The sequence below is a fragment of the Osmia bicornis genome, chromosome 5, assembly GCF_907164935.1.
Source record: "Osmia bicornis bicornis chromosome 5, iOsmBic2.1, whole genome shotgun sequence".
NCBI classification, from domain to species: Eukaryota; Metazoa; Arthropoda; class Insecta; order Hymenoptera; family Megachilidae; genus Osmia; species Osmia bicornis.
Genome location: NC_060220.1, coordinates 1,535,247 through 1,556,301, shown reverse-complemented (window position 1 = coordinate 1,556,301; position 21,055 = coordinate 1,535,247). Strand labels below are relative to the sequence as shown.

The 21,055-nt window shown below is 30.0% G+C and overlaps 2 protein-coding genes and 1 long non-coding RNA gene across 13 annotated transcripts; 1 reads left to right on the top strand and 2 right to left on the bottom strand.

The window, feature by feature from the left end:
• Nucleotides 1-5: 5 nt before the first annotated feature.
• On the bottom strand, nucleotides 6-14,037 carry LOC114871136 (protein phosphatase 1 regulatory subunit 12C). Of its 11 annotated transcripts, none has more exons than XM_029176647.2 (22): nucleotides 13,378-14,035; nucleotides 11,777-11,907; nucleotides 11,575-11,693; nucleotides 11,333-11,492; nucleotides 11,076-11,220; nucleotides 10,873-11,006; nucleotides 10,658-10,803; nucleotides 10,038-10,214; nucleotides 9,701-9,783; nucleotides 9,492-9,618; nucleotides 9,304-9,412; nucleotides 8,904-9,038; nucleotides 8,399-8,581; nucleotides 8,025-8,138; nucleotides 7,100-7,283; nucleotides 6,757-6,906; nucleotides 6,440-6,638; nucleotides 6,239-6,348; nucleotides 6,045-6,113; nucleotides 3,906-4,229; nucleotides 3,194-3,289; nucleotides 1,590-1,701 (listed from the first exon to the last, which is right to left on the bottom strand). In XM_029176647.2, the coding sequence occupies exons 1-21, from the start codon at nucleotides 13,624-13,626 to the stop codon at nucleotides 3,194-3,196; spliced, it is 3,144 nt and encodes a 1,047-aa protein (XP_029032480.1). In that variant the 5' UTR covers nucleotides 13,627-14,035; the 3' UTR covers nucleotides 1,590-1,701. The 11 variants fall into 11 exon arrangements, with proteins under 11 accessions (XP_029032483.1, XP_029032480.1, XP_029032481.1 ...); XM_029176648.2 differs by having other exon boundaries at nucleotides 8,399-8,578; XM_029176651.2 differs by having other exon boundaries at nucleotides 10,038-10,178; nucleotides 13,378-14,034.
• Nucleotides 14,038-14,211: 174 nt separating this feature from the next.
• LOC114871137 (inner nuclear membrane protein Man1) lies at nucleotides 14,212-19,969 on the top strand. The gene is made up of 12 exons (XM_029176661.2): nucleotides 14,212-14,602; nucleotides 14,683-14,929; nucleotides 15,112-15,788; nucleotides 15,865-15,967; nucleotides 16,027-16,238; nucleotides 16,917-17,131; nucleotides 17,205-17,333; nucleotides 17,427-17,556; nucleotides 17,876-18,149; nucleotides 18,222-18,443; nucleotides 18,513-18,697; nucleotides 18,755-19,969. Exons 2-12 carry the CDS (start codon nucleotides 14,763-14,765, stop codon nucleotides 18,880-18,882), a joined length of 2,442 nt encoding a protein of 813 aa, XP_029032494.1. The 5' UTR covers nucleotides 14,212-14,602; nucleotides 14,683-14,762; the 3' UTR covers nucleotides 18,883-19,969.
• Nucleotides 16,265-20,944, bottom strand: LOC114871141. The gene is made up of 3 exons (XR_003788525.2): nucleotides 20,525-20,944; nucleotides 16,929-16,978; nucleotides 16,265-16,788 (listed from the first exon to the last, which is right to left on the bottom strand). It is a non-coding gene; the product is annotated as an uncharacterized LOC114871141 (long non-coding RNA).
• Nucleotides 20,945-21,055: the final 111 nt, after the last annotated feature.

Genomic DNA, 21,055 nt, shown 5'->3' with positions numbered 1-21,055 from the left:
ATCGGTTCTCTATGCAACTCTATTTTAGTCTGAATTAGCACAAAATTTTATTTTTAACAACGTTAATTATATTATAAAATACTTCATAAAAATGTCAGACTATGTTCAGTTTCTATGTGATACCTGAGGGTGGGACATGTTCATTACAATAGTACAAAATATAATAATAGCAGCAACCTTTATCAAATCAACGTAATTTTTTAAAGACTTATTTGTTTTATAAAAAAATATTGATCATAATTTACATACTTGAATCGTGTATATAAAAAAATTATTATTAAATATACAATCATTTGATAAAGATTGAACTATTTATCACAAATTGTACAAAATGATTTCTTTTATAATTTACAATAACGGGTATTGTATATTGTGATACTACTTTCATCCAAATACTTTTCAAATATAATAAGCACATATATATTGCTATTATATAATACAATGAAAATATCTATATACTAAACAGTTACACAAAATTGTTATTCTATAACAAACATCATTATGAAACAACCATATCAACTTATTTTTGTACAATTTTTTACAATAACATCATTAAAAAACATGTCACCCATACATTGTCATTTGTTCTTCTTTTCGCTAATTATAAACTCGTAATTTTCATTCAAATTAAAACTTCCATTATAAATATTGCTATCAAAAGCTAATATTGTTCTTTTTTTTTTAAAATCCAATACATTAAATTAGTTATTAAAAATAATAACACAGTTTTCATCATTGATTTCAGTTATTGAAAACAATTACTTCCATCACTTTATACATGTTAAAAAAGTTTCATTTGAATTATATTTTGTTAACAGTGAATTGCAAAATTATATTAAAACGTACATTATTTAATGCATGAAACTTCCTATCCTCTGTAAAAATGGCAATGATGGAAGGATTACAAACTTACAGTCTTCCAGGAAAGGCCACTTGAATAGCATGAAAATCATCCTCTTAATTTACTTCTTTTTATTGTTCTACTTAGTCTTGTAATACGTGACGAATGTATTCGCTTGCATTACAATTATGGAAACAAGTTTATACAATAAATTTGATGTATATATATATATATTTCTGATGTGTTTTTTTGAAAGTAAAAAATTTTGTCTTATTTAACTCTAAAATGCCACAATATCATTATCTATTAAATATTTACAAAATGTCCTTATAAAGAGTCAACATTAATAACGTGAGTTCTTTAAAAAAAAGAAAACTGTCGTTAAGAACAGATTTGTTTTTCATTAATTTGAACGAAGTACATTTTGCTTTATAAAGTGTCGGCTCTAAAATGAACCATGAAATTTATCTTCGTGAGGAAGAGTTAAATGTGAGAAAGTAAAAAGTTCTAGATCCTTTATGGTCAACTATTCACAATTCTAAGAATAGGAGCAATGTCTCTTTTCGCTCTTGGCACAGCCACGCGAGTAATTTGATAATAAATTAAATTACTAGCAATAAGAATAAATTCATCAATACGTGATGATGTAATATACATTGTAAGAATACTAGCAATAATGATCATGATACTTTTATAGCTAAAAACAATTCATTCAATGCAATTGTAATGCAACATAAGAAACGCTATCCAGCCTTCTTTTAAGACCACTGGAGTTATTTTGATAATTTGCTGATTACTCTGATCAAGGCACCATTTTCATCTTTTAGCCTCTGATTTTCACACTTTAGTTGGTCCATTACCTAAAAAGGAAAAATATCAAAATACTTTGTGTTATATCTAATCATGTTTCTTAACGAACAAAAAGGAAAAGAAATACAAAGGCAATACCATTATAAATTAGGGCGAATAAATGTTTAAATAAAAAAAAAATGTGGAAAAGGGAAACAAGCAGATATTGTTGCAACTAAAGCTTTAGAAATTAAAACAACATAATAACTTGATGCAAACTATAGGGATAAAGTTAAAGGAGCAACGTAATACACATTTATATAACAAGCAGGTGTAACTGTAATAGCAGACTTTTAAACAAAAAAATCTTTTCAATATAATAAGATTCAATTAAATACTGAAATCTTATTTAAAGCGTTTTTGTACTTCGATGATGTCATGTAGACAAGTAAAATGTAAAATTAAAAATTGTGTATTAGACAATTTCTTATGTACTCCCCAATATTTTTATTTGTACCACGCTATATTTTTTTCTGTCTTTAATGATGGTTTGGATTCATACTTATATCCTAGAATAATACTTTTAACACAGCTATGATTATAAAATAATATAGTAGTGTTAATTTACACTAGATTATATTGTTATGATTGCAGTTTCGTTTTACTATTTTTATAAAATGTTATACTTTACTTACTGAATCTCTTTCATGCATCTTATAAAATTTCCCACGACAAAATTATTATCACACATCAAATGAATGAATGATACGAATGATAGAAGTTGGGCATAAAAATATCAAGATGAAAAACAATGAGTAATGCAATGAAACTATCACAATTTTGCATTGAACATGCGTTGTACAAATTGTATAAATACTTTTGTTTTATAAATATATCTTTTTAGAAAGATCAAGGATATTATTTACATGTTTCAAAAATATGTATAAATAGAAATGACTTGCAAGTTAATTTTAAAAGATGAGAAAAATTGTTTTCAAAATAATTCATGATCTCTCAAATAGTAAAAATTAATCCCAATTTAACTTTTATTTAAATTTAATGACTAAATTGGGCTAGTGAAAAAAAGATACTTTTAAAAACGAACTGGAGGACAGACTGCGTTTTTCAATGTAAGTGAACATGTTTTTACATATTTCGTACAAACAATTTAACAATATCTATGAATTTTATTAAATAATACTTCTGTAAGAATTTGAAAATATAAGACAAAGATCAACGAAGATATACGTTATACATTTGTAAGTATCATTAGTGGAATAGAGGAAAATTTAGTTTTATATAATTACAGCATAATTTTTATAAACATGTTTTATGTAAGCTTGAAACTTTTGTACGATAAGCTGTTATAAATCTTCTTAAATAAAATTATTTTAATGATCGTAATCGCACGTAGTGTATTTTGCGAAGCTGTCATTGTAAGATAAGTCAGTGAGCGACATCGTTTCAAAGTTTTAATATTGCAATTGATTAATTAATTAATTAATATTGTACGTGAAATACGATGTACACTGTTAACGCAGATGCTGTCATTATATCCTTTACCTATTTAGTAGTATTGGTGAGTTTGGATACGACGCGGGTAAGTGCCCGATTTTCGGCTTTCAATCTCTCATTTTCAGCTTTGAGTTTTTGTAATTGCTGTAAACAGTGAAACGATTAGCCCGATATCCGCTTGTCTTATAAAAGCCCCACCAGACAATAATATGTAATCTACTACATCATTTGTTACATTAACAAATATGATTTTCAACTATCACCACATAATTACCATAATGTGAATCACACGGTGTATAATAATAAAAAAAGAAGTACAAAATGCCAATTAAAACTATTATATTGCGTAAACAATAAGCGCGATTATTTAATAAAAATACTGAAAATAAAAGCATCAAGAAAATGGCAAATAAAAAAAAAGCAATGCATTAAAAGCAGCTTGTACTTTTTTGGTTTTTCTTCCTTAAATCAACCACTCCAGAAATGCTGAAACCTTTTCTCTGTATTTAGTCATAACAATCAAAAAACATAATTGAAAAAATTATGACGTGCACTCTAACTAAGGAATATATAAGTATAATTAAAATCTTTTATAATCATCTGAACATAGAATAATAGAAATGATGATATATCAAGTAAACTGTTTAGTTGAGATATGATTCTTAAATCAATATTACATACTTTTTATAAATTTTATTTCCTGAGAATAGTATATATAGTATAGCAATTTAAATATTAAAAAGAAATCATTAATTTTTACCTTCAATTCCTCTTCCATTTCCGATAATTTCCTTTCCATTGCTCTCCTTTCCCTTTTCTCAGCTTCAGATAGGACCGTTTTATTTTGTGCACTTTGCGCTTTGTCCAATAAATTTCTCACTTCTTTTAATTGATCATCCGACCGCCTAAGTTTTTCTTTAAGTCTTTCATTTTCTGCTTGAGATTCTTCGTATAACTTTTTGTAGTCTAATTCCCCGTTTTCGGATGTTGTGGACTTTATTCTAGTCGACACAGAAGGTGTTTCTGATGATAACGAAGATATAGATCCTAGCCTGTTGGATCTTCCAGAACGGTCATTTCCACTCTACAAAATAAAAATTGAACGATGATACTATAAAAACGATTTTAAATATCTATTACAGATAACGGTAAAAGTATTTGTTTTTCTTTTCTTATACAAAACTTAAATATATTTCCTTACAATATATCCTTCAGAACTTGCTAAACTTTGCAGACTAGAACTTCTTGATCCAAACTGAACATCTGGCTTTATTTTTGTTTTATTAAAGCTTTCAGTTCTCTGTGCTTGAGAGTGATTGTTTGGGTTAAGACTTAAATAATTGTAACTTGTGGATGATGGTAAACGCAAGGAGCTAATGTTATGAGGTAAAGTTATACTTCCATATCCTGATGTAGTTCCACCATATGTTGTGTATGGATTTTGATAGCTTAAATTACTCGTAGAATTTGAGTATTTCTTTTTGAACGAATCGTTACTTTTGGAGATTTTATTTAAAAAATTTGGCACTCCTAGAGAGTTTCCATTAACACCTAACAAACTTGAATAGCTATTTTGATTCAAAGGAAACAATCCAGTAATGCTTCGTGATCTATTTCCAAAAATTGAACTTCCATTTGCTGATGCCTGAGCTCTTAATCCTGCAGCTGTTGTTGGCTTTCCTTGAGATCTTTTTCTGTACGATGACATTGTTTACAAAACTGGTAAAATTGTTTTATTAACTACGTTAAATCGACCACGTTTTTGCTAAAATTTCTACCAAGTTTTTACATACTATTTTTTATACAGGATTTGGAAGTATTTTATCACTTAATTTCAAAACTACTTTGTCACAATATACACAATATGAACGATCTAATTCAAATGACAGCAAGAATTTGACTGATGTGAACTGGGTAGAGGAACTTAAAACATCAGCCAGTTTACTCTAAAGCATCAGTTGGTAGGCTATTTATAAGTCACATGCACAAACCTATACTAATATCAAGGTTGTGTGCTTTAGAATAAACATATTTGATGTTTCACTCTCAACAGATTTTATATAATTAGGAAATATTATAAAATATATATATTTATATATAATCAATCTATTTTATCAACCATGTAAAATTTACCAATCAATATACCTAATTATATCGATACAAATATATAAATAGTAAGTTTTTAACTTTTATATACATGTATGTATATAATAATAAGAAATTAAAATAATAATTACCTGAAATAACTGAATTAATTATTAATCATCATATTTATACTGTTTTTGTATTTTATATACTATATAACAAGTTATACTAATATTCATTTTATTATATTTATCATAATTTAATCTAAATTTTTCAAAAACAAATATTTTTAGTAATATGCAGAAAAAATAAGCAAATTCTTATTAGACTACCCTAAATGTCAAAGTATCACATTGTTCCAAATGTCGATAGGATATTTTTAGATACTACCAGGCCATGTTCATGATCAATTTCTTTTTCTTTCTTATTTTATTTGTTTAAATAGATTCTCATATTATTAATTCTACTAAAGTAAATTGGAATTATTTGTATTTTTATCTTAGTTTTAACATATATTTTGAAGAAACATCAGTAAGCCTATTTTTAACAAAGCATGCATGCATAGAGGTTAATCTTCCCAGAGACTAAACTAAAAATAACACAAAGCGACTTGGACTTCATGAAATTGCGTTTATATTAGAACAGTTGTATATAGTACTTGTTGATTTTGTTACAAATTCAGTATAAAAATAGTAATGATAAAATTGAATGAAGATAATATATGATTACTAAAGTTTTCCATCAATAATATAAGTAATTTTTAGCATAATTAATATACTTCAAATAATACAAATGATGAAACTGAATTACTCACCTCATGGTTGATTTTGTTCTCGTCACAATCACCACCGGCGGTTAAGTCTTGTTTTTCAGGATCAATTTCCTATAAAATATTTCATCGAAACTTAAGATACAACATCATATTTAAATATATAATTAACAAGGACAATGAAAAATTGAACAAATAAAATTCATACTGAATATTATAAAGTAATAATTGCTACTAACGTCCATGTCAACGTGGACAACGCCCGTAGACCTCCTTTTTGGTCTTCTTCTCCTTTGTATCACAGCTTGCGTAGCTTGTGCATTTCTGCTATCATTTTCCTTATCTTGTTCTGTAACGTATCAGTGACGAGTAAAATAAAAACTGATATTTGTGAAGTTCAATTAATATATGTTGTAAGTTTCAACAAGTATTATCTGTACCTTTATCTTCTGGTTGCTTTAACGGTCGTCTAAGTGGTAATGTTACCGTTGTTTCTGCACTGCTTGTTGCAATAGTTTCAACAGGAGCTGATGACGGTCTTGGTATACTAGTACCTGTAGAAGGTCTTCTCATATATGCTGTAGTAGTATCAGGGTTAGGTACTGTTGCTGTTCTGTTATTGGCATCTTCTAATTGGAACTGTGCAATAAAATTAACTTCTTAATTCTTATAACATGTATATATTATTTTTTTTTGTTTACAGAAAATATATATTATGAAGATCAAACCTAATCGAACACGATAAAAAATCACAAACCTTGCTCCCATTATCTACTTTCAACCTCCAGGAAGGTCGCCTTTCAGGCACATTAAGTTCTTCAGGAGATTTGTTTGTAGTCACAGTGGTAGGAGTTGCTGTTGTTATTGTAGCTGTAATTGAGGCTGTATTGCTGGTAGTGGTTGCAGGCTAAGTTATTGAAAAAAATTAAATAAATAAAAAAAAAAATATAACACTACAACAAAATTTAGTATCTTATAAGAATAGTTAATACGCGAATTAAAAGAAAAAACTGTACATTAGTTTGCATATATTGTAGTAGTGGTTTATTATTAATATGTATTTCAAAGCTAAAAAGCCATCTCAGAAAAAAACGATTTACCTGTGTAGAAGATACTGTAGTAGGAATTTCATTATTTTGTTGTTTTTTCTTCACTAATTGTTCTGCGCTTTTAATTTCATCTAATGTTACACCTTGGGTTGAACGTCGAGTTTCTCTTACTCTCTTCGCGTGTGCTTTTCTCTGTGTTTCACTTTCTTCATCACGAACAGGAGGAACAAATGACCTAAACAAACGTTATGAACATAATGTTAATAATATAACACGTAATATTTATACCGTGGGTTGACTTTTATATTTGTTATAAAATATAACAAAATCGTGAAAAAGCATTAAACATTGTCATAAACACATCCAAAAGCAGCATTTACAAGTTTTACATAAAACACTTATACTTTCATTTAGTTATAATATAAATATTACAATAGTAAATATAATATTTAACGATAAAAAACATTGTTTGAATTTTTAATAAATATATACCTGCACAGATAAAGTGTACTGAGATGTATTTAAAACATGCTAAAATTTATATATTAAATAAATAAAGAAATAAAAATATGGCTTGCTAATATACATATTTTGTTTCTTAGCCTTAGTTATTCACGACAACTTCGTGCACATGGAACATTTCTGGCACCAATATTAGAAAACTGATAAACAATAAGTATGATAACAAATAGATAACGTAGAATGTGAAGCTACTTATGTGGTTGTAAAAAATTAAATTGTTTCAGTGGCAGTGTCTCTGAACTGGAGATATTATTTTTTTACTAGTAAAAACAAGGCAGTGGTTATTGGGGTGATATTTTTAGGATAAATATATGCAACTTAAATAAATAATCACACCGCAAAGCAAATGTTCATGCCACTGCCAATAACTTAACGTCATGTGTATAGATATCATACGATATGCGGTATCACACATTTCAAGAGAATCTTCCCAGGTCAAACATTAAGTACCCACTTGAAGAAATTCTTGAAGATATTTCCTGGACTTAGTTTGCTCCCTCCTGGTGTAGTGGGAGTTCCAGGAACTGCTACTGAATTGTTTGTAGTTGTACCTTCCACTGGTGGAACGCTACTCAGCCATATTAACATCATTACAAGATGCAAATATGAACATATAAATTTTGGTCTTAAATGCGATTCTTTCAAGCATACGTTATATCATACTTTTTGTACAGACTGCGTTTAAAAATATTTATACATTTTCTTTTGTATCTTTTAATTTTGTTGTACTCAAAAATTATAGAGCGATACCTCAATAACCATATCTTATTCGACCTTTGAATCAAATTTATTAAAAATAAATTTTGGTTTTTTCTTCTTAATATTTACCTGCGAATTTGATTTGTTGGAATAGGACTTGTTGTAGTTGTTGTTGTGGCAGTTGTAGTAGCTGTAGCTGTAGTAGTTGGCAGTGTACTTGACACTATTGTTTTAGATGTAGATGTTGGTGAAAGTGTATTGCTTCCTTGTGGCAGTCTTGATAGTTCCAAGTTTAATTTTGCCTCTTTTCTTCTAAAGTTAAAACAGTATAGTTGTTACATCGAGTACAGATTTTATTTTAATTATCTGAACTTCATAAAATTTTAGAGTTATATATTTTTCAATATAAATTATGTAAAATTTTACATTCTATTTGTAATGTACACAAAAGTTATTAATTAATGTTTAAGCAAAGCAAAAGCAAAGAATAAAAAAGCTTAGTAAATGAATGATCACAAACATAAATAAATAGCATGTACAGGAAAAAAAAAATGGTGAACTTGTGGTACAATACTAAATAGAATTATACATATTTAAAGCATTAATATACATATCACGTATGAAACATGCGCACCTGTAGGTTTCGCGTAGAGATGCAGAACGGGTCGTAGTATTGGTGTGAGTAGGAGTAGCTGCATTGCAGCAATGGAGAGTAGGGCAGGAAAACGCCTTGATGCGAGCTCGTAATGCCAGGTACTGCTCATAGAACCTGCATAACATGCATCATGCCATGCATACAACTACGCTAATTTTCAATACGCATGAAGCTCAAAAATCTACTGCATGAAATTCTTTGCACAAATAATCGCTTAAATGTGCAAACACTGATATAAAGAATATTAAATGTAAGTTTAAATATGCGAAACTATAAACAGTTGCAATATAAAACAGAGGTAAATATGTTAACAGAATTTGTATAACATTACAATAAATAAAACAGCAAAATGTTTTTTTGTTAAATATTTTTAACTCACTTTTCATCTGTTTCAAAACTATGCGTTCTTGTCAATACCACATCGGTATCTGTATTAAGTTTGTTCGGTATGGTTGGTGATATAATATTTTTATCTTTTTCTTCAAGCCCTAAATGCATATGAAAAAGTAAATGAAATAATTCTAAGTTGAAATTATGTAAAGTATCATTATCGTAGCAACAACTTACTCGTAGATACAGTATTTGTTGTTTCTGTGTTTTGTATCCTATTTCTAAAAGAGCCTGAACGCCTCCAGGATGGTATAACTCCTTCTTCGTTACTATCAGTCTGTTGTTTTGGAGGCATTACTGGAGCCTGAAAAATAAGTAAAACCAACAAATTAATATGCTTTAATTTTATATTACACAAAAAAGATAAACATTTCCTAAAATATTACCTGATTAGGAACTTTATTAACCTCGATAGGAGACGACAAATTACGCGGAGACGTTTCCTCCCTATTCGCTCTATTTTTCTTTTCTGTAAAATTAAATTGAAGATTAATATTTCCCGTGGAAATTAATTACAAAATTTCTTTCCAAGAAAAAAAAAGAGAGAAATCGATGTTTCCACGTGATCACTTATTTCATTGAAAAATTTATTTTAACAACCGAACTTTGAAAATAGCATTTCTATTACGAGAAGGAATACAAAGAGAACAGATGTATCTTATAATACATGCAACAAAGTGTGATTTGAATAAATATAAAAACAGTCTTACAGACAAAACTCACCATCATCTGTAAGACATGGAGAGTGGTTTGATTCGTTAGACTTATCAGATTGATTGGAGTAAGTGGAAGAATGTGAGTCTGAGCTAGTCTCAGATTCACCTTCATCATCACTCTCTTCCATATCTGTTTCACGTGTCGCTTCTGTCCATGCAGCATTGTTACAAGAAATACAAATTGCTGTTAAGGTAAGTAAAATAGACTTGCAAAACTGAACAGTGTGCAATATATCTTTCATAAAAATATAATCCTACCTAAATCAGCACTTCCCAACCATTTGCAAATGGATTTAAGTAAATGAAAGCGTTTTTCAAAATAAAACATGTTAAAAAGAAATATGTAGTAATTATATTACATCTACGGGGAAAAAAAAATGATTGAGAAATACTAGCTCGATTTTTTTTTTTTTAAATTCACAGAGTGTTCTAATAGTACTACTTTATCATATTATTTTCGACAAATTTTTCTAATGCAGTAATACTTATGGAACATTCTATACACATATGTAAGTTTACAAATTCATCACCATTTAGTAACAAAATTTAAACAATCTGTCAATATGTTTAAATATGGACATGCAGATCAGCAAACCCATTAATAAATAATGTAAACTGAAAACATACCAACATCGCTATTTGTTCCGGTACTAGAATCTTCTTTGTCAGATTGAATTTCTAATTCAACTTTCTTAACTTTATTTGGTGTTTCTTCTTCAAACGTTTCCTCAGATTCTTGCATAACTATAGCATTTTCATTACTTGTAGATACGCTGTAATACCAACAAATAAATAGTTAAGATAATTTTTTTCATAAATCAATAGATAATTATTTTACAAACCGTTTCTTTGGTATAGTTGGCTGTTTTTTATTGATAATTTGTGGATGATCCTTCATTAACGTTTGTTGTTTTGCTTTTAGTTCCTTTAAGGATGACAATATATTTGTATCGGCAATATCAAATGCAGTTTGATCCTGTCAATGTAAAATTATGAAAGAGACAGTATTTTTTTTCTTTATAGTATACGACAATTTTAATCTTACAGCATAATTCTTAATGTCCATATTACAAAAATTTTCCACTAAAAGTTCACAGGCCTCCAATTGACCCCAATGCGCGGCAGCGTGCAAAGGTGTCCAACCATCAAAATCCTGAGCATTGACATCACATCTAGCCTGTAGTAAGATTCTGGAACGTAAATTCTAGATATAGCAAATAATAAATAATGACTTTACTTATTACCTTTACTTAAGTATTATCTGTCTGATAATTGATTCTACTAAAGTTTAAAATATCTTACTCCATAACATCAACATAACCCTTTGCAGCAGCAACATGAAGTGCAGTAGCCCCTGATTTAGGGTGAATTGTATCTTTGCCCGGTGCTCCTGATTGCCATGCTCTGGCATCATTTAACATTGACCTTTCTTCTTCGCTTCTGGCTTGATCACAGTCTATACCTACAAAAAAATTTTAATTAAAGCTGTATTCTTCTTGAAGTAGTAATCACACTATTTAAATAAAATGATTATAAGTACAAACCAGTTTTATCAATATGTTGTTGTAGCATATCTTCCATCTCATCACTTTGTGCAATATCAAGAGCTAACTGACCATCATAATTCACTGCTGCTAAATTACATCCTTTTTCTATTAAATATCTATAAAATGTATTATTTTATTTTAAAAATATAACTAATACTGTAAATGTGTGTTAAATATAAAAAGATAAAATAATACTAACTTAGCAATAGATATAAATCCACAAGATGCAGTAGCATGCAATGGTGTCCATCCTTCGTTATCACCACAATTGATATCAGCTCCTTTTTCCACTAAAAATTCGACCATATCCAGATCATCATTGATACATGCCTATAATTAAAATATTGTAATTCCTTTTAGTTCTATCATACATCTAAACAAATTATTCAATATTACATATATATATTACTATACACTAAAGAGATAATATATGTATATATATATATAAAAATTTGTATAATAGATATTGGGTGTAAAAAAGCACATTTGAAATATTATTATATATTAATATGTTTTGCTTATAAGTATTTAGTAATGCTAACCAGATACATATTGATAAGTTCATCAGAGGTACCAGATCATTTAATTATTTTATGGTCTTGTATGTACAAACACAAACTGATATAAAATGATATTTAAAAGAGGATGTCTTATATGGATTAAGAAGGACATTATGTATAATAACATTTTAAGACAGAGGACATAGAATACAGATGCTGCAGCTTCTGACTTCTAACAGAGAACTATAAATAGCATTTGATGCCTGATGTATTTTCACATTCTATTTTCGCAAATCCATGAAATGCCTAAACTTCCTCTTACTATCACGCTTAAATAACACTAACAAATACAATATATTCTATGTTAAATACATTATTTATATATATACCTTTCCAAATAAGTTATTCTTTATATAAGTATAATATAAATGTTTCGCGAATAATATTGATTACATTCTATAATTATATAACTATAAAAATATAATAAATATGATCCTTTTAAATACAACACAAATAATACCTTGTCTAAAGAAACAAAAAGAAGATGAAATTATATCTAATGTATTAAATAATTAGCCTATTCTATTTTTAACAAATAATCATATAATTCATACATCTTGTTAATAGAAATGTTTTCTGATTAATATACCTATTTATACCTATTTATACTTTGCTACTTTGATAAATATATGAAACTAAATTAATGCTAAGAAGACAAAACATTTATTTTATTCGTGTATGTAAAAATTTATAATTGTTACTGTATTTGTTAACAAAATAAGCGTATAACATTTTATTAATTAGATGATGAAACGTAATAATACAATTAAAAAAACAAACGGTAAGGAAATAATATTATAATAAAAGGGAATGGTAGCAGTTTTTATTTAGAACATTTAACGTTCTACATATATAAACAATATTCGTAAGAGGAGGGGGAAAGCGGACAGTTTTGTCGGGTGTTTTCAGAGGGAGTAGTTGCATGGCTTGAATTGTGTGAGAGATAGCGGAAGCGTATACTCCGTGGCGGAACCACATCTGCATTTTTCCCACCATTAAAATGTAACATCGCGAGTACGAAAGAAACTTTAAGCGATCAAATTTAAATTAAATGGCTAGATTACGTGGTAGCCATCTTGCGAGTAAGAATTATGATTGAAGAGAAAAAACAGAGAAATAAATAGGAGAGAGAGAGAAAGCAAACGAGAAGAAACTCGGTCGAGATTGTTGTTGGGTATATGCCTATGCAGAGAGAAGAAATTTCAGGATATAAACAAAAGTGTTAAAGAGAGATGGATACCTGATGTAACGCTGTGAGACCGTCAACATTTCCGGTGTTGATATCCGCCCCCTTTTGGAGTAAACGTATGACCTCCTCCTTGTCGCCTGCCGCGCATGCTGCCAGGAATACACAATCCGCAGAGAACTTGATCTTACGTGCGACTTGACGTGGTTGGGCCGGTTCACGATTTGTTTCGGACTGTTCCCAACGTTTGAGCTGTTCAGCCCTCTTAAACAGGGCTGAGCTCGAACGACTCTCGAGAGACATTGCCCGAAAACACGCACGACTGCACTGAAAGAACTTTATAACCACTTCGCACGATCTCTTCTTCTATTTCTTTCTCTTCTTCCCACTTCTCTCTCTCTCTCTCTCTCTCCTCTGCGCTTTTGGATTTCCACTTCGCCGAGGCCACTTACACTTCAGTTCACTTTGCGTGATTCGACACGCTGAAACGACCGTTTCCTACTTCTTACCTCCATATACGACCTGATCACGAATCCCGTGTTTTTCTACAAAAATATATGCGTTAAAATTCGTTCTGACGGACCACGAAGGGAGCGGTCGGTCGCCTTCACCAGACTCAGTTACAGGACGGCTAGATTCGCGTGCTCTTTGCTATTCTTGGCCGTCCCGTATCGTGCGAGCCGTGTCGAAACCAACGAAACAACCTGTAGTGTAGCCAACATTCTATTACTTTATGTCCCTAGTATTATCCTTATTCGCGTATCACATGTAAATTAACATTAAGGCGTATTTTTATATATAACAAATAAAGACATTAATTTTTAGAAAAAGTTTATTAAAATTAAAAATGCTTTTTAGGATTCTAGGAAAGACTACTTTTTGGAAGGATATTGGATATCTTTCAGTTGCACTGAAAAGCCTCCTTGTGGATAACCTAAAAAACATTTTTTATCGTTTCATAAATTACGAATCAGAGTCTGCTAAATTCATTCATTAGAATACTTTTACCCTCAATACTATAAAGTTATGTTGCAATAATTTATTGAAGAAGATCAGTTTAAAATAACAACGCAGTAAGAATTTCGTAAAACGAGATAGATTATCTTAATGAATTTTATTCCATGACTATGGATGACAGGGTTGAGTGGCATGAAATGGTGTAAACGAGTATGCGCGGAATCGCAACCGTTAGAAAATTGCGCCATTTTTTAGTTGTAACCAAGATAATTTTCCGAGTGTTATAGCGTTAGACTAAATATTTATGATATCGTAAACGGTGGTACGTATATACATTAGTTTTAGTGTGAATTTTTCACTGAGTGATTCCCCTCAAGCGAAATTCTGACTACGCTTTCGTAGGTGTACCAACGGAAGCTTCGCGCACGAGGCAACATTTTTACCGGGTTGTTTTAAGAAGAGTATTTGTTTCTGTAAACAAAATGTCGGTGGATACGCTTAGTGATTCGGAACTGCGTAGAAAATTGATGGAATATGGGTACCCGGTGGGTCCAGTGACACAGACCACTAGAAAGATTCTTGCGAAGAAATTAAAAAATCTGATTGAAACTCGAGGCGGTACAGGGTCACGACATTCATTGGCTGCCAGGTACATTATTCTTTACTACCTAACACATGCATCTCTATAAATTTCAAATTCTTAACACCACTGATTTGTATTGTACAATTTAAATATCGATGACTTCATTTTTTTATTGTTATTTTTGTTTATGTCATATGTAATACCAAGTGTTTTTAAAATAAAATTTATATCCAATGTTTGTATATTAGATACAGCAGCGAAGATACGGATGATGATTCAAGTTCAACAGTTAGTAAAAAGAAAAAGACAACAGCGAGCTCTAGAAGACAAACTATGGCAAATCCAATGCCTCCACCTTCGCCAGTTTTAACTTCTTCTGATGTAAACATACTAAAAAATGTCAAAGACAAAGGAGATTCTGAATTCAAAGATCCTGTGGTACCAGATTATGATAGTTCGTCGTCCTTTACAACGCGTCCAATAACAAAATCTATTCATAAGAAGTATATGAAATCTTATAAGTCGTCAAGTGTAACCGATGGACTAGAAACTGGTTCAGATTCGGATGTTATCGAAGAACCAATCAAAAGTTATTCGCCGTCTAAATACTTATCAAATGTTGGAAAATCTCATGATTCTATGACATACAAACACAATGTGTCTGATCAAGAACAAATTCCAAAATCGTATGATGCAAAATCAAGGTCTATTCATACTATAAAAGACAACAAATACAATGAATCAGTTTTTGATTCCAATATGTCTCCGATACAAGCTACAACCGAGGATGTATGTATGAAAGATAATTCAAATCAAAGAGATCTGCTGGCAAGTTATGAAACGCCATTTTTATCAGAATTCACTAGGAGACTCAGCTCAAGATCATCTGTAAATTTACCATCGACATCGTTGTCTAATTTGAAAAGCAAGTTCCATTAAATTTAATTAAAAAATGTATGGTATGTATTAGCACGTTTATAATGTACTATTTTATTTTTTAGGCCCATCTTCGTGTCTTACATCAAATGTACCAGACTTGAAAGAAAAAGATTCAAATGGTCATTTTTCGTCCTTACGATCATTGTATTCCTCATCAAATGCTGGGTATGTATAAGTTGATACAAGCTATTTTTATACTGTACTATAACGTAGATATGTTTTAGTTCAAGGCACACAACATCGTCCGGGGATAGACCTCGAGAAACGATGAGTAGAACGTTCAAATCTTTAACTACGAACAGAGAAGATACGCGCAATAACCACAATATGGTGTCTGTGATTTTAGTCGTGGTACTTGCTTTATTTTTTGGAATCCTTGCCGTTATATACATGGGACTTGGTGGAAAATCAGAAACTTTTCCATCACTCGCAACGGGTAGGTATTCAGAATTATAACAACTGTTTAAATTATATATATATACATAGATAGATACATTAAAAAATGGAACACAAATGATATATTTTATCTGGTAGTTTGTGGGGAAAGCTTTTTAAATAAATTCATTAGTATTAACAATAAGTGCATTGCAATATGTACAGTGTGTATTATGAATTTGAATCTTTTAAAATATAAAAGTAAAAAAATTTTTTAACATAAGTATTTATTAATTTGTTGCATGAAATATCCATTGATCATGATGCACAGTATTGTACTAGATCTATTAGAGATTTTTTTAATCACTCGAGAAGTCTCTGCAATATCACTAAAATAGTGGTTTATAGGAATCTCATCATTTAAAAGAATTGAAAAACATGTAATCAATTTCATAATACTCTGCTTGAAATATGTATTGTTTTTTTTTTTAAATATGTATAATAAAATAATAAGTATTACTGATGTATTAATTTTAATATTTTATTTCCTTTCCCCTTATGATAATTTTATTCCTGTTGTTATTCGTGTAAGACATTGAAATCTTCTTCAGCTGCATGCATGAAACAAATACCAAAAGTATATTAGTAATTTCCATTTGGAGATATTGAAATTAAAATTAAATAACATATGTTTTATATACTTTGATAATCAATTTTAGATGTATATTTTGATTTATAGATAGCAACATACCACTGTGTTTTCTCGAGGATGACCTTGAAACACCTGGAGTTAACTGTGTACTGAAAGAAAACGTAGAATCGGTACTGCAATTATTGAAGCGACTTCAACCGACTTTAACGAAAAAAGCTGTGTCCATGATATGCGACAATTCTAGCGAAACGCCTTATTTAACTGATTCTGAGATCATGCAAATGTTCACAAATAGTAGAGTGGTATGTTGAAAATGATTGTAATTAAACTGAAATTTGTTCCATGCTCTTTATCATCTATTGATCGATTTTACAGACAAGCCTGGAGGTGAAGGAAGATTTGCAAAATGCACAATTGCTTGTTATAAAGAATCCTCAATGGGGTATATCCCTGATAGATATAAGCGACGATAATGGAAACCCTGGCGACGTTTTGGATTCCTTGGTATTGTAAAAAAGTTTCTTGATAACGTTTTATCGCTGTTATACGCTTGCGTGATGTATATAAATTAAAGAGAAAGGCATACGTTTCTTACAGGATAAACTATTTTCTACTCGTTTAAATGGGAAAGTTGGAATGATGATCACGAACCCGGAATTGCCGATGAAATGTCTAATTAAGAACAAGCTTTTCACCATATTTTCGTCCCTTCTAATCGTGTCACTTGGTAAATTTTTGACCGACTTATTATGGGAAGAAGTTTGTTGAAAGTATAATTACAAAGTTCTATAACGCAATAGTGTTCCTTATATTAAAACAATTGCGTTTTGTTCAAAGTTTAATTAACGCTGTAACACTGACGTATTAGTAAATCGTTTCTCTGTTATACATTAACATTTGTTATGCGACGTTCTTATGCATGCCGGTATCATGAAATTTATTAACACGCATGTTAACATTAAATTGAGAATACATTGTATGTGTTGTATTCTCTACGTTATACTAATCCGATGGCACACGTGAATAATACTGCAATATATTCTCAGGCCTTCTAGCAGCTATAGGGATCCAGAAATTATTTGTTTGGTACATAAGGTACAAGAAAAGTACCGAAAGAGAAGTGTTTAAACTTGTTAGCGACATTATTAACATGGTTGAGATGCATCATCAAAATGCGGCTGTTGCAACGCCCGGTGGGACGCAAGAAAGTTTCCTAGCCATAAATCATGTACGGGATAATCTTATACCACCGAAAGATCGTAGAAAAATGGCTGGACTCTGGGAGAGAGCAGTTAAATTCTTAGATGAAAATGAATCCAGGTAAAAGCGAAGAACAAGTTGTACTTCTTTCTCAATAAATGATGTATCAACTAATAAAGTATTAATTTATAGAATTCGAAGGGAAGTACAACAGGTTGCTGGCGAAGAGTTTCACGTATGGCGTTGGTTACCTAATAATACTCTCAATAAATCAAACACACAGATATTTGGTTTAAATAAAAAATCTAAAGTGTGGCAAGGCCAAGCGTTTGAAACGATGGAAGGTTCTGTTAATAGTCTGACTTGTTCGCCAACACCGTGTTTAAAAATAAGGCATATGTTTGATGCCGATGTGTAAGTATTTTCACTGTTTCTTTGTAGTTATTGTTATATGTATTATATGTACTGTTTGTACATATTCAGAGAATTTGAGGACGATTGGGAAACAAAAGTGCAAGATGCCATTCTAGAAAAATGTGGAGATGGTGTAAAAATTCTACATATTCGCGTAGACCGTGGTAGTCGAGAAGGTTGCGTTTATATGAAATGTATGTCGCAAGAAGATGCGGGAAAAGCTTACAGAGCTTTGCATGGATGTTGGTTCGATGGTAAGTGTTTCTAAGGTTCTTCATGTAACATTGTGTATTTTACACTATCCTGTTTAGGTCACTTAGTAACTGTGAAGTACCTGAGATTGGAGAGATACCATGAGAGATTTCCAGACGCGCGTCGTTGCACAACACCGTTAAAGCCAAGTAACAATCAACGATTATCAATGCAGGTGGATTATTAGAAGGAGTGTTACACGTGAATGTAAACTAACAAAAATACCTCTTTGCTTGTACGCGTAAGATAACAAGCAAAATTTCAATATTAGCCGCTAAATAATTGTTTGCGGTTCAGAATCAACGAGATACTTCTATTTTTTGCTCTGAAAGAGAATAGAACTTCGTACTATCGCGCAGAAGTATGAAGTCCTTGGGACTTGTAATTGTGTGATAGTATTCTAAGAAGAGGCAGAGACTTTTTATAAGCATTTTCGTTTTCGATTTGTAACTTGTATATTATGTTCTATCGTCGTTTTTTTTAAAAAGAAGAAAATTCAATATGACACTCAGCGATTATATTATTTATGAAACTACTATGAATAAGTGTAAAAAAATATCGTTCTGCTGTTGCATTTTAAGAATTCGTTTTTCCAAGTAGCAATATACAAGTCAACGATATGCATATCCAAATTCATATGCTATAACATATTCTTTTTCTCTCTTAATAAAAGACTAATAAATTTATCATCTAATATCTAATCACACTATCTAATAGTAACTTCATAAATCATTAACTCTCCCATGTAGTTTGTTACTATTGAATAAATCAAAATAACTTTTGTAATGCTCAGTTTGAAAAAGTTTTAAAAAAACTTCAGTGTAAAATACAAGATTTTAATGTCACCAAGGCATGATATTGTAATCTTTAATGTAGTTCGTATTTAAATTTGATAATTATAGTCAATATGTAGATATTAACGAGATATTATAAAGAATCCAGAAAAAGATTGATGCTGAATATTTTAAGTATAGATTTGTTTTTTTTTTCTACTCTTACTAGTAATGTTTTCTATTTATTGTGTCGCAGTATAAGCGTATTGTGAGATATACTTTATTTTATATTTTGTAGGAGCAACATTTTAGTATATTCTTTTAAGCATACTAACGTATACAATGTATATTGCTACTTAAAATGATAATTAAATTAAGTTTTTTATTTTGTGTACTTTCAAACAATTTCTGAGATTCATGTATCTTTACTTTTAAACGAAATTTAGAAGAAAATCTTTTTTAATACTGAATACAGATTTCTTTAAATTATTTATCATCATACTTTGTTTTTTTTTTTTTTACAAATAAATACAGACATAAAGTAAGATACTGTTTTGTAACTGAAAACAGCTTTTCATAAATAATGAAGTCTACAGTACAAATTAAGGTCAATAAACATAGAAACTTCATTTGAGGCATTAAAACAAACGCTTTATAATTCTTTTTTAAAACTTTATATTCATTATATTTCAATATTTCTATTTCAATAGTGTTTGATATGTAATGAAATTGCATTAACATCATATATATATATATATATAATATTTTAATGTATATAAACTTTATTAATAATAAAGATAAAAATTATATGTATAATTTTAATGTAATTCCTCAAATGAGGTACATATACAACTAGAAACGAATTAAAATAGCACACAAGAAATATCTTCAGTAAAACATCAATGGTTTCAAAGTGCACAAAACTTTTAAATAATTAATACAGTTTCCTCAGAAACGTCAATTTTAATACCTACTATAACATGTAGTTTTAAAAATTGAAAGCTTTAAGAAGTTTCTTTAATTTTACGAGTCTATAATTTATAAGTTGTACAGTACCAAGTAATGTAGATTTCCTAAAGGGGATGACAATGCCCAGGCTTCCCCCACCCCTGTAGGCTTCCCTTCCAGACGCGCAACCCCACGCAACCCTCGCCATAGCCGGCTCCGGAGAAAATGACGATAGAGGGGAGAGAGTCCCATATATATAGTCCCGTGGTCCCCCACCATTTGCGCGTGAACGTTTGCGCGGGAAAAGTTGAATTGCTATTTATGTTATTATTTATATTTCTTAATGATATACCAAATTTTATAATATTTAATGACTGAAAATTATATTATTTTAATTCTAAATCAAATTTTGGCATTAATATCGTCAAAATTAAGATTTTATATAACGTAATGTGTCATTTATAATCATAAGTTTGGTTCCGCAATTTTAGCCATGAAAAAAGTGCACGGAAGATAGTTTTCTTTTTATAGCGATACAATAATTTAATGTAAAATTACGTATCTGTTCAATAAAAGAATTACACAAAATTTTAAGTTTAATATGGATATAGTGAAAAGTTCTTTATTTTATGTTAAATT